A 19,152-nucleotide genomic window follows, 5' to 3' on the forward strand; every position below is an offset into this window, starting at 1 on the left:
GCACCACCATATGAAAATATTAATAATAAAGTTTCTCTTTATAAAAACCACAAACATCAGCATCATTGAGAGAAAATACAGGTTACAGGGCATCTGAAAACACGTGTAACTGTTCACCTGCGAATGACGACAGCTTCCCAAACCCAGGGGGCCAACGCCGAAACGGGCCAGCTGGCCATGGAGCGTTATTTTACAAGAGTCGGCACCAGCTGTTAGCACTGGCTGTGTTTTGGGGCCATACACCACCTTTTACAATGTAAAACAAGTCTACTTGGCACATGAGCAGAGTGCACCTCGTGGCAGCACCTCCCCACATCGCGCCAGCTCAAGAGATTTCACCTCCTACAAGTCTTTTCAAAATTAAACCCGCAGACACATTATTTTTCACACACCAACACGTCAGCTTCTTCCTGTCACTGCGTTCTGCTGTCACTGGAAATCTCATCACATCGGATAGTTTACTGAAAACTTTTTATTGTAATCAAAAAGTGACATAACAGGCTGTAATGTATTCTGCAAATCATTCTGCTGATATTTTATAACTGATACCAGCTTCTTCTGCCAGGCAATTAAAAAAAAAAAAATTCAAATGTGAAAAGTTTCACAGTACAGTAAACTCCACCCAAACTAATTAATGGTGGTTAAAAATAAGATGCCCCAGCAAAACCTTTCATGTTACATGGTCACAACTCACAATTCTGTACAAAATGTTCACTTTTATAAAGCTCTGATGTAAAAATCAAATAATCAAGCAGCAATATTTTAAGTGCAGCACAGGGTCTTTCATGTCATTATTTACAACGCTTGAATTCGTTTACATTTTAACAAAATTTAATACAGATGACTTAGGAATTAAGTCATTTCTTTATTATCTGTCGTTCTATGTGGTGACAGATTTCACTTTTTGGTCATCCTTCTCTTTATCTTTGCTCTTCTTCGATTTCTTCTTCTTGTGTTTGTGTTTTTGGCTCTTTTCCAATTCCGTTTCGTTTCCAATGTGTTTCTTATGCTTCTTGTGTTTCTTGTGCTTCTTATGCTTCTTCTTCTCTTTTTTCTTTTTCTTTTTCTTGCTGTCTTGACTCTCTCCTGAGCTGGCACTGCTGCTGTGGCTTCGAGTCTGGCTCTCCGAAGGGCTCTGACTACGGCTGCGGCTGACGCTGGGACTGCTCTGACTCTGACTTCTGCTGGCTTCGGGCTGCTCACCTGCAGCAGGTGCTGCCGTCTCCTCTTTCACCTTGTCCACAGCCTTTTCTTTCGGCTCTTTAGGATTTTTTCCTGCAGCTTCCTCCTCTTTTGCAGATACATTACTCTCGCTGTCACTTTCGTTGTAGTCTGGTACAAAGGCAGCCTCGTCAGTCTCCCGAGTGAGATCGGAGGAGAGCCGCGAGGAGCTGCTCACCTGAGGCTTGGGCTTCACAACGCTCTTGTCGCTTTGCCCAGTCACATTCTCTTTCTCATTTTTTACATCTGGTGATTCTTGTTTCACAGGCGGTTTAGTACCACTTGGCTCTTTCTCTTTATTGCTCTTTACTTCTGGTACATGCTTTTCTTTTTCTTTTCCTGAATTTTTATCTGGAGGTTTGTGTTCCTCCAGCGTACGCTTGGAATCGTGAGCAGCTTTGTGATCAGACTGCTTCCGCTCGCGCGGGGGACTGTAGCTGCTCCTCTTGGCATCCCCAGTGCCCTTTTTGGACGGCTCTGCTCGCTCCTCTCTCGGTTTGCTTTTCTGTACTAATGCAGATTCTCTGTTTCGAGAAGGGGAGTCTTTTCTCCTCACTAATTCACTCTTTTCATCCCTACGCTTGGAACTAGAATGATCTCTGTTGCCATCGTGGTCAGATTTTTTGTCTCGGTTAGGAGTAAAGTCTTTAGCAGTGGAGCCACGGCCAGTATCATGTTTCTCTGATGATCTGCTCTCTTTGGAAGATTGAGAAATATTTTTTCCATTTCCTTGTTCAGCTGCACGTTCTGAGTGGTCTTTTTCTGGCTGAACACTGCTCTTTCTCTTCTCAGAAGTGTCCTTGTCTGACGAAGAATGATCCCGGTCTTTGGTTTTTCCTTTTTCACTCGACGAAGAACTTTTTGAACTCTTTGCATCGTGCTGTGAGCTCTCATAACTCACCTCTTTTGCAGTTTTCTGTGTTTTCTCCAAAGGCTCTGTCTCTTTTTCACTGTGTTTTACAGGGTTTGGTGGCTTAGCACTGACGTTTTTTATAATGCTAGCAGGCTTTCCTACACTTGTGGGCACCTGGGTAGATTTAATGTCTTCTTCTTCAGACTCGAAGTCATCTTTATCCCACTTCGACTGAGGGACCTGGATCATAATAATGACGTCTTCAGCGGGGGCTGTTATATCATTATTATACTCCTCCATGGTCTTAATGACAGTCCGTTTAGTATCTGGCTTTTCTTCAGTCTTTTTAACAGGGCTTCCTCCAGTAGAACTAGTGCTAAGAGGAAAAAAGTGCACGTTAATAATGGGCGAGAGACACACACCACCATCTTCTGTAACATTCCATAAAACAGTTTTTGTTTCAATTCTAAATCTTCAGCATTTTTTCAAAAGATGTTCAATTAAGGGAACAGAGAAGAGAAAGGATGAGTCCACTCGCTAAGATTATGAGCAATCAATTAATTTAGTATCTTGCTACTATACATTTAATTAACAAAGACACGAGATTATCAGATTGGGGACTGTCTGATCTGGTAATTCCTTCATGTCCTATTTCTACCAGTGGCAGATAAATTAGATAGACATTCTTGTTTCAACATGTAAGAGAGCAATTATGGAGAGGTACGCACAACCAAACTTTTATCCTCATGACCTAGGGTCGCTCTTTAGAAAAACGTACATTTAAAAAACTTTTTAGAACATCAAGACACTATCTTAAATCTCCAGCAATGTTTTAAATGCTTTGAGTTCGCTTAGTCCTGGTTCTTCAGACACTGCAACGTAAGTAACAACAGCTCCACACTAGATCACTTTCCCCCCCGCCCCACATGTCACACAATGGAATAGAGAAGAGAGATCTCCAAGGTGGCCACTGAGCTGGCAGCAGCGTAGCTGTGTCAACCTGGCACTGTGCTCAAGGCTAAACCACTACAATATATTGGCAATCAAGCTGCTTTTTCTGCAAGGTGCAATTTCCTGCCGCACTGACAGGAGTGGATCATTCCAGCACCCTGCAATTTTTAAAATGCAAAATGCATGTCGCAGACACGCCCGTTAGCCTCGCCTTGAGCAGTTAGCTGGATTTGAAAGGAGAGTCAACATGTAATGAATATCAAGAGGGGGGGGAAAAAGTCCCATAAGGGTCAAACACATCACCAATGAATTAACCTCATCAGCTTTCTGTGCAAGGCAGACTGCTTGTTTCCTTTAACAAAATGTGACTTTCATCCAAGCATAGTTTAACAGGAAAGATCCCAGATTATTCACTCTTTAGCAGAGATTTAGCTGTTCCTTTCATTAATCACCATAAAGAATTTTACATTTTTTGGGGGGAGGAGGAAGAAAGAAAGAATAGGAAAAGAAAGAAAGAGGTACCTGGTGTAATCTACAAGGGTTGAACTAGACCCATCAGCTGCTGTTACTTTTCTTCTCACTTTTCCTTTTCCTTTTTCTTGTTTAACTTTGCTACTGCTCGGCTCAGGTTTCTCAACAAGTTCTTTTGCAGGTGGCACATTTTCTCCACTCACAATTTTTTTGCCAGTTTCTCGGTTAAGTTTAATCTTTTTTGCAGGGTTGTTAAGAAAAGCAGATTTATCCTTCTCTGGAGTTCGCTCTCCTTTTTCACCATCAGGCTCACTCTTCCCCTTTGGTGATGTTTTCGATTCAGCAGTTTCTGGTTTAGAGGCCTTTACAGAAGTGGCTTCATGTTCTTTATCAGCCTTTTCATCTGCTTTTCTTTTTCTTTTCTCAGGTTTGGCATCAGAAGGTTTGCTTTTTTCAGCAGGCTTTTTTGACTTGTCCTCTTTGTTGGAGGGCTTCTCTGACTTGGTTTCTTTTGGATGGTCTTTCTTTGCCTTTTCCTCCTTGGCTGGTCTGGTTTCTGGGTGATCTTTTGTCACTTTGGGGTGAACTTTCCGTGGGGTGCCAAGAGCCTTCTCATCCTTTTGAGAGGAAGATGTTTTAACACTGTCTGTCTTGGGCAACTCCTCCTTCACTTTCTTCACAGGAGGTTCTGCTCGAGGAGATTTTTCACGATCAGTGTCCACCTTCTCCTGTGAAGCTTTAGCTGGTTTTGCTGTGTTCTCTTTCTTAGGAGGAGCGGCTGTTTCTGCTTTCCGCTTTGTCTTGTCAACTTTTGCTTTTGGTTTTTCCTTCTCTTTTTTCTCCTTCTCAGACACGGGTTTGAATGCAATAGAATCTGCCTCCATAGGCTCATCCCTCACTGGGGTGGCATCATCTCTGCTTGGGAGCATGAACAGAGAGTCTGTTTTAACATCTTCTGTTGTAACTGGCTCTCTCGGTTTCCTTGCACCTTCCAACAACTCAGGATTAGGAAATCCTTCATTCTCATCCCCTTTCCTTCTCTTCCGGTGTTTTTTATGTTTATTTCCTTTGCCATCTCCCAGTGGATTTTCCACCTCCTTCTCTTTTGATTTGGTAGGATCTTTGATGCCATGGCTCTCTCTTCCAGGTTTTTCAGGGTAATTTCCAGCTATATTACGATTTCTGTGGCTCTGCCCACCAGGATAATCCTCCCTACGTCCCCGAGCATACGGCGAATTCTCTCGTCTGGTCCCATGTGGACCAAACCTATCTGGAGAAAAGTTCTCCCTGTTGACTGGAGGTCGAGGTTGAGCGCCAACAGCATAGCCCTTATAAAACTTCTCATACCATTCTCTGTAGTTCCTTTCCCATTCTCTGTATCTTTCTTTTTCAAATGGGTCTCTAAAGTCAACTGATCTGCCATAGTAAGCTTTCATATCATACGGTGGGACTTCTCTGTATCTATTGAAATACTCCCTTTCTCCTTCCCCTTGAGGCACAGTCCGTTTAGTGGGAGATTGGCCCCTAAATACTGGAGACCTGGACCGTGAATGGTACCTTCTGTACGGGGGTGACCTTGACCTGGACCGGTGATAACCATGTGACCTTGACCTAGAACGATAGTTACGACTCTTGCCTTTGCCTCTCCTCGGGTACGGCGGTGACCGTGAGTAGGAACGAGAGTGGGAGCGACTGAACGATCGGGAGTAGGAGCGAGAGCGGGAAGAACCGGATCTTGACTTTGAGTACGTGTAGGAACTTCTAGAGTAAGATGAAGCACTATAGGGAGACTTGGACCTTAAAAAAAAACACAACACAAAACAAATAAATGAAGTTAATTCAAAACAGCCACTCTCCCCTATCGTTTTCCTCCCAAATTTGGTTGTTTGTTTTTTTAAATTTTTTTTTCTCTCCATATGCTTATGTCAAAGCTTCTTTCAGCTGCTGACATAATGCTACTGCAAATTGAAGAACCTGATAACATGTAAAAGTTTCTGCTTACAAGACAGAACAGCTGCTGCTTTGTTAGTGTAAAAACATACAGGAAGGGTAAGTCTACTTCCACTCACTGCTATCACAGGAACTACCACAGCTATTGATTGATTTAAGGTGGTGTATACTGGCCTCTACTGGTACGTGAACATGCACATTTCACCACTCCGCAACTACATGCAAAAAGAGCAAGTCTTAACAGCTACAGTGCAGCATCAAACAGCCAGAAAACACAGTTCAGCCTGAAGACAGTACAGCTCCATTTTAAAATGCCAGCTTAGTCTATTTAACTTCACTACTCAGTTGGCAATTTGTACAGGATGCAAAAAACTTGTAAATGCAATCTGACAGACAGGACTAGAACTGACACTTCCAGCCAGACATGCTAGCAAAATTCTGCACGTAGCTCTAGCTTTAGCCAAAGTCATCTCTCAAGAAAAGTCATATCTAAAAAGCTTCTAAACTCAGTTTAGAGTTTACTAAACTAAACAAACCCCTACTACTATGACTTGAAGCCACTACTATAGGAAAGATATAGCATTACTAATAGAGAGCTGTTCATCCTGCCCAAGTGATTTTTTGGGATAGAAAACATCAGCTACCCTGAGTTTTTTCTTCACAAGTTTTTCTTTTATTATTTTTTAAAGAATCATTTCACATTATTCAGCATATGTTCATTAGCACCATTCCTCTCTCAAAGATTTCCTTAAAAACAAGTTTGATCTTTTAATTCCTAAGAAAAATTTAACAGTATCAACAAAATACTAGCAAAAGCCACCAGTTTGCAGTCCAGGTTAAAATCTCGCCATGTATCTGCATGAGATAAACAAAAGAAGAAACGAAGACAATTTCTCTCACATATCTCCTCCAAAGTGCTTTGAGGTAATGGTTATAATCAGAATAGGCAGACACAGAAAATTCAGTAACTACACCTACTCCGTTTCCAGCCTCCTCACAGCTGTCAGGAGGTGAAGGATGTTGCTGCAGAGAAGCTTTAGTAAGAGACACCCTCTTCCTGAACAGCTGCTGCCCAATTATAACAATCACTCAACTGTAATCTCGGCTATATTTCAGCTAGTAACCTAGATATGAAACTCCTAGCACTGCTAATCCCTGGAATCAGCCAATCCATCTAGGGACAGAGAGGTGGAGTGGAACTCCTCCTGATTCTTCTAGACAATCTGCTTCTCCATTACGGACATGTAAAGCAGTTACCTGGAAAACGAACGCCTACGCTCCTTTTGAATCTTTTTATATTCCATCAATTCCTTAGCAAAATCATTTGTAAACTCATCAAGTTTGGACTTTTTCTTTTCCCTGTTAAAATAAGTTTGACCTTTATTACAATTTAAGTTTGACCTTTATTACAAAAAGACATCAAGAAACAAAACATGGCCAATATGAGAAAATGTATACTGCATGCAAATGCAAAAGGTGAACATCCTATTTAAGCAAAAACAGTTTAGAATTCCTACGAAGTTTAGGGCAAGTTTTAGAATTACAGTTGTCTTGTTCTAGTTTGGCATGTTTACCGTCTGCAATGAAGTATATTGGAAAAAACACTAGTCATTTTTGCTTATGTCAGATGCACTTTAGCATAACTGCAGTCTGATAGGCTATCAAAATACAAAACTGAAAACAACGCAACTGCAACGAGCCAAATACTTACTCCTCTTTAAGTCTCCGTTGTTCTCGGTAAAACTCCTCCCTAGATAAGGGAGGTGCTTGTGTCGTTGGGATGGTATTTGAATGAGCCGTTGGTACTGCTGCTGGTACCCAAGCTGATGACATGTTTGCAGGAGCTGGGGGGTATCCTGGAGGGGGGACAGTGTACCCAGCAGATGGAGGCTGACCAGGTGGAAACTGAGGAGGAAACTGTGGTGGTGGTACACCCGGTGGAAGAGGAAGTGCGTGGGGTGGTGGAGGATACAGGGGAGGTGGAGGCACAGGCACAAAGACTGGTGCTGATGCTGGTAGTGTTGGGGCCTGAGTCCTTTGGGCACGTTCACTATGCGGGCGTCCTCGATTTGAACTTCAAAAGAAACCCAAAAACACGTGTCACTGTTTGTTACACTCTGCCCTGATTTCAAAGAGGAAAGCAAATGAAGCAGGAGCATGGTGGCGAGCCCTTCTAGTTCTCAACTTAAGTGTTTCTCTCCCTGCTTTCTGTTTGAGACTACACTCATTTCTTGATCCTCATACTTGCCTTCCACATCCTCACCCCCAACAGTTCCTTCAGTCTTCTCTCCTCATACTCAGCTTTGTGACTACGGATGGAGGCTGCCCATGCCCACGTGCCAAGTGCCCACCGGTCCTCTGCCACTCCTCGATACACTCAATACTTCACGCTTCCGATCTTTAAAGTCCTGCACGGATATTAACTCATCCTCTCTCAAACTTCTTTAATTTGTCCCACACATGCTTCCTACGTTGATGCCTCAGGATGATGTATTTGGCCTGTTCTTGTCCCTGAATTGTTATTTTCTTGCTTACTGAATCTGAGATTTTAGATAATCTGTGGGATGGATCCTGGGTTTTGTTTTGATTTATCTTTAAGATTTTACAAACACGATGTGCCCTTACAATTTATCTGTAACAAATACACTCCAAAAGGAAGGACTAGCTTGACACTGCAATAATAGATAAAACAGACTCCTCTCTCTCCAACTGAGAGAAAGCAGCTTGGCTGTTTGAGATGAATAAATTGAAGAGATTCAAAATTGCCATAAAGCAACCGCTGACTTTGCCAATAATTTGTTCAACCAGTATCAACTAAGTTGTTAAAAAAAGAATGTTGGAGGCTGATTTCTATTGGGAAATGAATTTCTTCAGCCCTATTCAGCCAGTAATAAAAAGGATGGCTTTCCATCTCACCTTTTAATTATCTTTAATTTTTATATGTAATTATGGTTTCCTCAAAAAGTGTTCATTTTCCAGAGTCTTCTTTTCAATTATGTACTGGAGTTTTATTTTAAGTAATCTTACTGCGAACACAGATCCCTTTTGTTAAAGCTAATTTGAATTAAGCCATTTAAAAATTAATTACCACTTGTATTCTCCACAACTATCTGTGCATACTTATTTCATTATAAATCAGCTGTTGTACAAGTTCTGTGTTACAGCCTCATCTAGCAGGTTACAAGTAGTAATGTATTAAATTTCTGTAGAATACTTACAGTTCCCAGCCTGGTCTGCCACCTGCTGAGCGAATGGTACCAGCTCTCATTGGATGACCTTTTGGAGCAGGGAGAAGAGAAAAAAAAATCCATTCAGTTTATCAGAAGATAATTTTTTACAAGAAATTCTAAAGTTCTAGTTACTTACCAGTTGTGGGTATTGACTGTCCTTGAGGGCCCAGAAGACTTGGCAATGCTGGTTGTCTCAGTACCGGTACCTGATAGCCCTTGTGAATAAATGCAAACACTTAGAAAATAAGCTCTACTGAAATACAAGAATCACTGCATATGCTGAGATAACATTTACCTTCTCTTCCAACAAACTGGTGATTGACAGAGGGGAAGATTTGGAAAGTTCAGCAGCTGTCACCAGAGCAGGAGGTAAAACAGCATCGGCATCACTACAATAAAAAACAAATTTTAAAATTATATTTCAAGTAGCACTTCAAAACAATGTTCAAATAAAGTCCAAGGTCAGAAAGACCTGAGTACTGTAAATGGGGGGGGGGAAAAAAAATCTTCACCAGATTTACAAATGTGAAGTTGGCTGATTCCAAATGAAGCACTGAAGAGAAGCCAATTTGAACTACCGGCATTTAACAAGGAAACTCACTAGAAACATATCTTAATAAACTAGCTGCACAGGAAAGGATTAGATACGTGTAACCCCCCCCCACTGAATCTCAGTTCTGGAAGATGCAAGAAGTGAAATTCTCTTAGGACGTGTCTATGTGCTGGTTCAGAGGCTGCCTTAGAGGTTCTTTTGAATCGTGACCTTTTCCATTAACGGTTCAGCTGAGCCTGACAGTCTTCTGGACAGAGTGGCTATTTGTGTTCGAGGCATAAAGCTGAAAGGATATAAGCCCTAAACAACAGCACAGATTTTGAAGGTGTTTTCATAGGACTTCTCTGGGTTGCAAACACGGACTTTCATGTTTGTAAATACTTCGGGTTTACAGTGTTTCAACGGTTATTACACTCACTGACTACACTGTCTATTACTGAGGGTAACTCTGACTTACCACAATACTGATGGATAGAAACACTTTGGGGGAAAAGTAAAGTGAAAACAGCTGGTCAATTTTACCTGTAATTGTACTTTTATAATTTTAATGAAAATATTATTTCCTCAGTACTAAAGAGAAATTAATGCACTCAAGGAAGTTTGACATAAGCAGATGGTTACTATAGGAACTGCTAGCCACTTAAAATCAAAGGGCTCCTGGGGCAAAAAAATTCCTCTTTCAGGGTAAACCTGTACTGGATGACTGATAAGGGAACCAAACCAGAAATACTTGAGAAAATTCTTGCATGAGGCACGCTTCCAACTTATCCAAGTGCCCTCAACTAAGTAAAAATCGACTTTTTACAAAGGCAGGTAGTGACAGAACAAGGAGTAATGGCTTTAAACTGGAAGAGGGGAGGTTTAGATTAGATACTGGTAAGAAATTCTTTGGTGTGAAGGTGGTGAGACACTGGCCCAGGCTGCCCAGAGAAGCTGTGGCTGCTCCTCCCTGGAAGTGTTCAAGGCCAGGTTGCATGAGGCTTTGAGCAACCTGGTCTAGTGGAAGGTGTCCCTGCTGCTGGCAGGGGGGTTGGGACTGGATGAGCTTTAAGGTCCCTTCCACCCCAAACCATTCTATGATTCTATAAAAACAAAACTCAGAACTTCCACAATTATCTGCAACTGTCACTAATGATGTGTAAATTGCTCGCTGAGAAGCTCAAAAAGAATATAACTTCAGCATTTTGTTGTCTTTTGTATTCATGTTGATCTACAGATTTACTTACCGAAAAGGTCCATCTGGCTTTTCACCACGGAGAGACAGCGACACTGCTGGAGGGAGATCAGAGACGACGACAGCAGATGGATTTACTGGCAGCCCAGACGGCTGACCAGGGCCCAGTGATGACAGAGCAGAACGAGACACCAGAGAAGGTAATGGAATCATGAGTGGATCCTGCTGTCTGGAAATGGCTGGCCGGAGCAGAGGCTGCAGGTTGCGTGTTATTGTTTGTCTCATTAGGGGTGGTGGAGGTGGGGGTGGTGGTGGTGGCGGCGGCTGCTGCTGTTGCTGCTGCTGCTGCTGGATTTGCTTCCGGAGTCTTTTTGTGTACCCAGTTTCATTTTTGAAGTTGTTCACAGCCTGGAGGCAGAAAAATATTTATAAAAAGTAACATAAAACTTCAGTAGATATACAAACAAAAGCCTCCACAGAGTACAATTACTTGTGTAATTGCTATTAATCCTAAAATAAATCAACATACAGATATATGAACACACCACATTAAACACTGATATTAATTATTAATATTCAGAGTATTAATAGTTAAGATTCAGAGTATCTGTATCACCAAAGGTGAAAGTGAGGTAATCATGTTAAACAGAAGTGTGACCTCAATTTGCCAGGTCATCTCTAACGAGTTGCAAGCTTCTGTAACAATAGGTAACGTATTTGAAAAGTAAATGTAGTCTTACTGAATTCAGGCTTGCTTAAGGAGATGTAAATTAAGATAATCTTCTCTTTCAGCTTTTTATAAACAGACTTTTCTCACAAACAGTTTACACAAAAGTCATCATGTTACCTGACGCAGGAACTTATTGGCAATTAACGCATCAGGAGAAACATCGGTCTGATGGCACGTTGGGCACGTGTGCTCCTCGGACTCCAGTAGCGCTGTCCTAATACCTGTGAATAATTAGAATAACCAAAATAGTTTTCAGCCAAACTAAGGAAGCTTTCTGGGTTCTGATCAATTATAAAAACATGTATATGATTAATGGTCGAATATGGTCTTGAATTGAGAGCATGAAGCTATAAATGTTCACTAGAGTAAAACATTTCTAGTATGCAGCAAGTAACTGTCCAGTTTTGATATGTCCCTACTGTAACATTTGCAAATGTAGAGTAGGCTGTGTCTTGATGTTTCAAGTTGTCTTTTTTCCCCACTATCTAGTGCAGTGAGAAGTCACCAACCTCAAAGTTAATGAATCAAACACATTTCAAAAAAGGATTAGCAGGTTTGAGTTCTGAAGGTTTTAACCAGCTCTCCCGTGGAGAAGAATGTGAATTAAATGCCTGACCAGCCGTTTGCTGCACAACACAGTAAATCACCAGAGCTGGATATGTAACTTTGTATGAGAGAAAGGGCTGTGGACAAGCTAAATGCGTTCGATACCCAATACTGCAATCACTTGCACACTTATGCACTTTTCTCACTCTCATCCTTCCACATGTAAAGAGGATTTAACTAGATGTGTAAGAAGGGAAAAAAGCCCTCTGCTTTTTTAAATTTTTCCTTTATAAGAGAAGAGTCCTTTCCTATTCAGGGTAGACTTAAGTATTAAATAGAACTGGTAACAAAGTAATTTCGTTATCTCCCATTTCTGCTTTCAGAAGATCACATCTGGCATTCTGAATTAACAAACATGGGACTCAACACTTACATTCATCACAATAGCTGTTTCCACAGCAGGGAATGACAACCGCATCGGTCATTATATCTTTACAAATGAGACACAGCAGCTCATCTGGAATAGGATCATCTTCTTCCGAGGAGGAGGACGGCTCCTCTGGTAGGAAGGGAGGCTTTTCTTTCTTTCCTATAGCATAAGCTTCCCTGGGGAGCGGGGAAGGAAAAGGAAAAAAAAAATGAGTAAAGGAAAACTTTCCCAAGCTTTAGATTTTATCAAAGGAAGGTAACAGATGTAATTCTTCTCACTCCACATCTCTTAAGAAATATAGGCATTTAGTTTAAACTACTTTTCTATAGCCACAAGACCAGGAGAGGGAGGGAGGGAGGGAGGAACAGTTTTCCTTCTGCAGAACTTTCCCATTCATTGGATCCGCTAAGAAATTAGCTCAGATTAGAAAATCTGACAGGTAGAAATCAGGTGAAACGAATCCCATCTCTCCTTTGCCAGAGGGTAAGTGTAAATTGCAGGCTCAGGATGAAGTTAGTCTCCGAGTAATTACATTTTATAAATTAAAGAAGTCTATGTTACAGCTTCTACAAAAGGAGATCCATGACAGAGAAAGAGAAGTGCTACCAAGCGCCTTTGGCACACAGCAGTATTTTCTTAGTCTACAGCAACAGGAAAACTTTGGTCTGTTTCACACATGAGATTTGATAACAGTCAGTGGGAGAGGAAATCTCAGTCCAACAGCTATTTGTTACATTTTGCAAGAAGCCTTTGAAACATAGAACAGGAGCAAAACCAGCTTTCAAAGAGAATGACCCCAACTGTAAACACTAAAGACATGTTCTGCAGAAATACAGATTCTCAGCACACCGCGAGTTTAACCTCCAGGGGCGTGAACAGCAGGACCACCCGAGTTCAGTATCTGGAAGCAGCAGACTTTAAGGTTAAGATACAACGAGGGGCTTCCTCCCCTGCAGTAAGGGATGCTGGCTGACTGGGCTGCACTGCTGCTCAGAGATTTACACAGGTTTTCTTGGTCACTTTTTGGTCAGTCCAGTTAATCCCACACTTACGCATCGATAGTTGGAATTGCATATTTGCCAGTGTTCGTCAGCATAGCACCCTTCGTGTTGGGATCCTTCACCTCCATCATGAAACTCCTCGGAATTCCTGTGCTCTTTTTAATTCTTGGAACAGACTCAAAGTTTTTGTCCTGTTAAGAAAAAAAAATGCAGACATATTTCATCTTAAGAGCCAAACTTACAGTGAGATTTCAATGATTATTTTAAGCAGCAAGAGCCTTCAATCCTCTCATTTTCCCTAGAGTAAGGGTTGCTCAACTAAAATACTGATTTCCCTAAAGGAATACAGCCAGGGCATTCCAAAGGCCTGAGCAGTGTTTTGAACTCAAATGACATTCTTTGGCTTAACTTCAGGTTCCTTGAGGGTGAAATACCCCTCAGCTCACCACCCACTCACACACCCACTCCTCCTCCAAAACACAGCTCAGAGTGAGAGTTTAATTCAGTGCTCCAAACCAGTCCCTGGGGAAACTTACAGCCACCAGCTACATATGAAGGTTGAATTCATACCTCATGGATATACATTGAATGGCTAATGTTGAATGGCATGAATATTCAACCAGAGACTCATGTAATTAAAATATGTAAATATTCAATAGATGGGGTCAACAGAAACAGCTTTTTAGACAAAATATTAAAAACTGAACTGTCATTAAAAAGAGTTAAAAACAGAGAAAATTTTCCAATAATATATATTGAAGTATATCAAAATACACATGAAGTGTCTATAGATCTTTCTCTGTGAACTATTTAATGCCCATGACCTAGGAAAAAATAAGATTTTTACATTTATAATTCCAGGTTTCCTTGAATTTTAAAAGGCTCTGAAACACTGTCATTTAATTTCTGTATTTCACCCCAAGAGAAACAATTCTTAATATGAACATTCATGTATTTGTTATGTAACTGACAAGGTAAAAAACAGAAAAAAAGTTAGAATCTAAGTAACCCCAAGAGTCCCCCACAATCTTACCCCATTTGTTGGGCAGTTCTTTATATAGTGCCCAGGTTTCCCACAACGAAAGCATGTATATGATGGTGGAGGTGGACCCAAGGGTTTCTTCATGTAACTACACATTTTTTTTTGGGGAAAAAAAAAACAAAACAGAAAGGTATGCATGTGTGTCTTGTTAAAACAAACACCTCTACAATTTATCCATAATCTTCAAAGAACAGATTTGACATTATCAACACTTACTTGATTGGATCATATTCATGGCCAGACTGTGTCATCATAGCTTTTATTTTATCCTCCTCGGAAGCATTGGCTTCAGCCAGATTGGCAGTCTGTTTAACAGGTAATTATTTGACACACACATTAGAAACACATTTAAGCCCACACAGCCAAAGACAACACCACTCATCCAATCCTGTAAAGAGCAGCACAACGCTAGCTGAGGTTGCATGAAAACAGCTGCTTATATAAAATACGTTTGTCCTGAAGATGTTCTGGGGAGTCCTTACGCCATTACATGATGTTTATGTGCCTGTCAACCTTCTCCAAAAGAGCATTCTTGGGCACTCAAAACCTTAGGCTCTGTTTGTACCTTACATAAAGACTTGTGTAACCAATCCAATTTTCTTCCAACTGGACTGAAGCTACTATACTATCCAGTATTTTTAAACCAATTTTTAAAGCTCCAGACTATTTGAAGGAGAAGATATCCACTGTACATTTAATTGAGAAAAATGCATCCAAGTATCATTAGTTACATTTTGCAGCGTTAAAAGGACACACAACTGAAGAGCCGGGGCAGTTATTTCTGCTTGCTGAAATTCAGCTTCTGACACAGAAGCATTAAAGGGAATCACGCTTTTTGTAATCCCTCAGCAAGGCAAAAGATTCTTTTCAGTAGAAATTTGACCATCACGTGCTGCAGGCAGCCCAAACTGCATGTTCCCCCCCATACTAGCTTCTTCATACCAAGTGATTTAACCACAGGAAGCAAAACCTGCAGTTTTTTTCCAGCTGACTGTGTCCTTTTAACACACAAATTGTAATACAAACCTTCTGCAGAACTAGATCTTCAAATTATTGAAGCCAGCTGATTTTTTTTTTTTTTAAGTAGTATTTGTTCAAATGTTTTTATTACACACTAGTCCAGATACAAGCAGGGTCTAAGGGAGTGACTGTAAATGATTTGGACCTTCAAGCACCTATCATTCAGATCAAACACTCATGTTTTTGTTTTTATATGCATTCATTCACAAAAGCAACCAACTAGTTTCAACATTTTATTAAATGGTTGTTCCATATACACAGTATTTTCTCAACAGTAACATAATCCAGACCGACATCTATGAAAATCATTTCCATTAACATTTACAGAAAACTTTACAGATACTTGACTAATTTGTTTGAACCCAAACGGTTTACAAAACACATCCAAAACCCACAAAACATGAGTAGGAATAGACCAAAATTCCAATATGGCATTTAATACATAGTAATAATAAACCAGAGAACTGTTAATGCATTGCCTCCATGCTAAGCCAGTCTGCACTACAGAGGTTAAAGTAACCATTTGGGGCTGCTTTGTGTTATGTTCCTGCATTCTTCTAAATACTTAAATTTCCTCAAAATCTTGAATGTGTACACCACTTGGACAGATTTTCACATTTTAGAGTAAAATTTCACATGAGATTACAGAACCAAGGACACGTTTAGGGAAGCACTAATGGAGACCAATTTCTAGTGGTGGCTGCCTTCCAAACTGTCTCTCTCTCTTTTTTTTTTAATCCTCCCCCAAATGTACACAATTTAATTTCTGCAGTGAGAGAGGGAAGAAGTCACCAGTGGGAAGAGATTGTTCTTTCTAGGAAATGAACTCCAGCCTGTATTTTTAGTAGAAAGAACTAGCTACTCTGCATTGAGCCCTGCTTTCTCTGATCCTTGTGACTGGCTAGCACTGCGCCTCTTCCCCAAGTGCAATCACTAGTGCTTTCCCAGACACAGTTACACATCATCGAGCAAAGGATGCAAGCAGTTCCATAGCACAACGCGGCATTACAACAGTTTCAGAAGGTCACATCTGCTCCTATGCCACACATACACATTGGTATATTCCTATAAACAATTAGGTACAGTTACACAATTTACACAGTCTGCGTTCAAACAAATTAGGTTGTGTTATCCACTGAATATATACCACAATTTATGAAATTGTGCAGCATTTAAGGAATGGATCTAGAACTATAATGACTGGGAATTCAAAAATAGCCATGCAATTGTCCACGGTACAGAAACGCTTCTAGTTTGGCTGTTGCAAACCCCCCTCAAATGTCCGTAACTTACAGCCAATTAAATTCTTCTGTAAAAATTGTGTTAAGTTTCCAACGCAAAAAATTAACAAAATGTATGAAAAACGGTAAACAGCTTCTGAAGTGCTTCTTCTTTGTGTCTTGAAGATGAGCAATACTGCAACATTATGTTGAGGCTGATAAGGTACTCCCCTTCAATCTTCCCAAACTGGGAACTACTCTTTACAGGATAGTATCAAAATATACACACATTTTAAAGTTAAAATATTTTAAATTAAAAATTAAATGAAAGTTTTGTTCAAATTACAACAGTTATCCAGCTATAAATCACAGTATACGATCTAAAAATACGAAGCAAACATTTTTTAAAAAAAATATTTGACAAGAATATATATATATATATACCTTAGTAAGCTGGGCCAGAGAAATAGATGCAGAAGAGTCATCAATCTGTTCACAAAAAATTAAACACATATTCAAGTTCTACAATCAAAACATAGCAATAGTTAACCTCTACTGTAGTCTGAAAGTCTGCACTACACCCTCTGAGCATCACTCCAAGAGTCACTGCCAGCCTAGTGTCATTTGTATTTGCCCAAACCAAAGTCCAAACCTACGCCAGCCTAAGAGTGCCTCTGCTTAACGAGAGGGAACTAAAATAACCCAACCCGCCTGCCATCAGCTCATCGCTCCCGAGTATCTCAGAGAGGGACCCCCGGCCAACACAAGTGCTTAGAAGTCGAAGGGGTAAGGAAGTTGTCAATTGTCTGCTAAAAAGGATTTTTTTTTTAAAATTTGAGTTTATTTGAGAAGGAAGCATCACTACAGGAAACTAATTTACAAACTACACGGAAAATAAATCCGTTAACGTCTCATCTTTTATAAATGCACAGGGTTATGCTTTTATGAACACTCTACTTGCCTGTCAAAATAAAGCTCAGGCATATCAGCCCTGAAACATGAACTCTGCCTCGCCTGTCAGTAAGTTTAAAAATGCCAAACTCACCACACCCCACAAAACCCAAACAAACACCGATCCAAAACATCAGCCATAAAAGTAATCGTTTTGTCTAGGAAGAAAATAAACTGCTCAAATTATTCCACAAACGTGTTCATCGTGACAGAGCAGCCTACAAAAAACTGAGAAAACTTATTTCTTGTTTTTATTAACTACAGGCCACACTACCGAGAATAGTTTGAGATGTGTGAGAATTTAATATTTTTCTTGCTATCAGATGAAAACCAATTTTTAATGATGTTGAAAACATGGATTCAGAGCTCAACCCTGTAGGTTTTTTTTCTCCATTGTAACCACACTCCTCCTTCCCAGCTACCTGCTGGAACAGCTCGCAGGAATTAAATCCTCCAGCCACCAGTCAGTAATGGACTGCAGTGTTCAGTGCAGGTTTCCACAAGAAAACTTGTGGGTAACTCTTCTCTTGTTCCTTTTCCAGTATATTGAATTATATTATGCCACAAGCAACAGTTAAGCTAATACTAGTAAAACATTATCAGAAAGACACTTGAATCACTGCTTACTGTGTCTTTAGTGGCTCAAAAATGTAAATAAAATTTACAATATAAACAGACAGTTCTCTTCAAGAGGTCACTAAATTTATCAGAAGAGATTAAAACCCTTCCTTGGACAAAGCTCTTGTCCTTTATTACCTAATGCAGTGGAAGAATCCAAGGGAGCAGTTTTAGCAGACTCGGGGAAAAAATATCTACATGCAGAAGAGGATTCCTCACTGCAGTGAACCATTTCTCCTCTGTGTGTTTAGGAAACCACATACAGCATTACTGTATTACTAACTAAAAAGTTCTTGAAAATGTGCCTTTGGAGAGGAACACCCAGATCTGGAAAAAGAGACCTTCTCTCCATTGCAAGTCCTACCAGAAGATTCAGACTTCCTTCTCAGAAAAATCTTGTCCTAGTTCTGTTAAAAAGGAAGCCTGCTGGAGTATTGTGAAGCCTCGTGCTCCATATGCCACTCTTTTTTACACAGGGAAAACCAGGCCTGTGTTCCCTCATGGCAGGCACAGCCACCATCAATCTGTGGTTTTTCAGAAGCAAACAAGAAATTAGGAAAGCTCTTTATTGGGGTCTAGTGCTAAACAGTCTAGAACTGACCAGGAACTGAAACATAACACTTAATCAACTATTAATTAGTGATTGTACTTTATTTTTTTAGGAAGCAGTTATTCTACGGCCAGCAGGCCGGAGACAATAGCACTTCTTTCTACTAAAGTTATCAAAAGCAGCAAATAGATAATCCACGTACTGATGAGTACGTGAGCCCAACAGCTATCCTCCAGTGATCCCACATGCCTGTGCCTTTTTCTTTCCTTTAAATTTCTACTTCAGTATTTCCTGCCAGTCCCTGAAGTCAGTCAAGTTGAAACAACATCTCCATGAAACTCACATACAACCCTAAGATAATACTGCAGAATAAAAAACTCAAAGAAGTCCTCCAAAACCAGAATCAACAGTCAGTGTATTAACTAACTCCCATTTCATACAGAAGACTAAACAGAAACGAACATAAAGCAAGTGGGAAAGGGGGCAGAAAATAGGAAGAAAAGGCCAATCTCACTGCTGGAGTGCTACATGTAAATTACACTGGTTCCCTAAAACCAGATAGCTCAGCTAACTAAAAACTCAGCCGGGAAGGAGCACAGCTGTGCTTGATGGCACTGAAACAACGGGCACAACTCTGCATT

At 40.5% G+C, this 19,152-nt stretch overlaps 1 protein-coding gene across 1 annotated transcript in view; it reads right to left on the minus strand.

Annotated features, from left to right (window-relative positions):
- Window positions 1–455: 455 nt before the first annotated feature.
- The window catches only part of RBBP6 (RB binding protein 6, ubiquitin ligase), a 27,815-nt gene continuing 9,118 nt past the window's right edge, over window positions 456–19,152 (minus strand). The window contains exons 5-18 of the mRNA XM_010170687.2: window positions 16,837–16,881; window positions 14,369–14,457; window positions 14,144–14,240; window positions 13,162–13,301; window positions 12,113–12,285; window positions 11,251–11,354; window positions 10,456–10,811; window positions 8,972–9,065; window positions 8,813–8,891; window positions 8,665–8,722; window positions 7,158–7,520; window positions 6,704–6,805; window positions 3,548–5,293; window positions 456–2,450 (exon numbers count right to left, since the gene is read on the minus strand). Coding sequence (XP_010168989.2) covers window positions 881–2,450; window positions 3,548–5,293; window positions 6,704–6,805; window positions 7,158–7,520; window positions 8,665–8,722; window positions 8,813–8,891; window positions 8,972–9,065; window positions 10,456–10,811; window positions 11,251–11,354; window positions 12,113–12,285; window positions 13,162–13,301; window positions 14,144–14,240; window positions 14,369–14,457; window positions 16,837–16,881 — 5,016 coding nt within the window. The 3' untranslated portion in view covers window positions 456–880. The remainder of the gene's footprint in view (window positions 2,451–3,547; window positions 5,294–6,703; window positions 6,806–7,157; window positions 7,521–8,664; window positions 8,723–8,812; window positions 8,892–8,971; window positions 9,066–10,455; window positions 10,812–11,250; window positions 11,355–12,112; window positions 12,286–13,161; window positions 13,302–14,143; window positions 14,241–14,368; window positions 14,458–16,836; window positions 16,882–19,152) is intronic.

Source organism: Antrostomus carolinensis, unplaced genomic scaffold (assembly GCF_000700745.2).
Source record: "Antrostomus carolinensis isolate BGI_N321 unplaced genomic scaffold, ASM70074v2 scaffold5546, whole genome shotgun sequence".
In the NCBI taxonomy this organism is placed as follows: domain Eukaryota; kingdom Metazoa; phylum Chordata; class Aves; order Caprimulgiformes; family Caprimulgidae; genus Antrostomus; species Antrostomus carolinensis.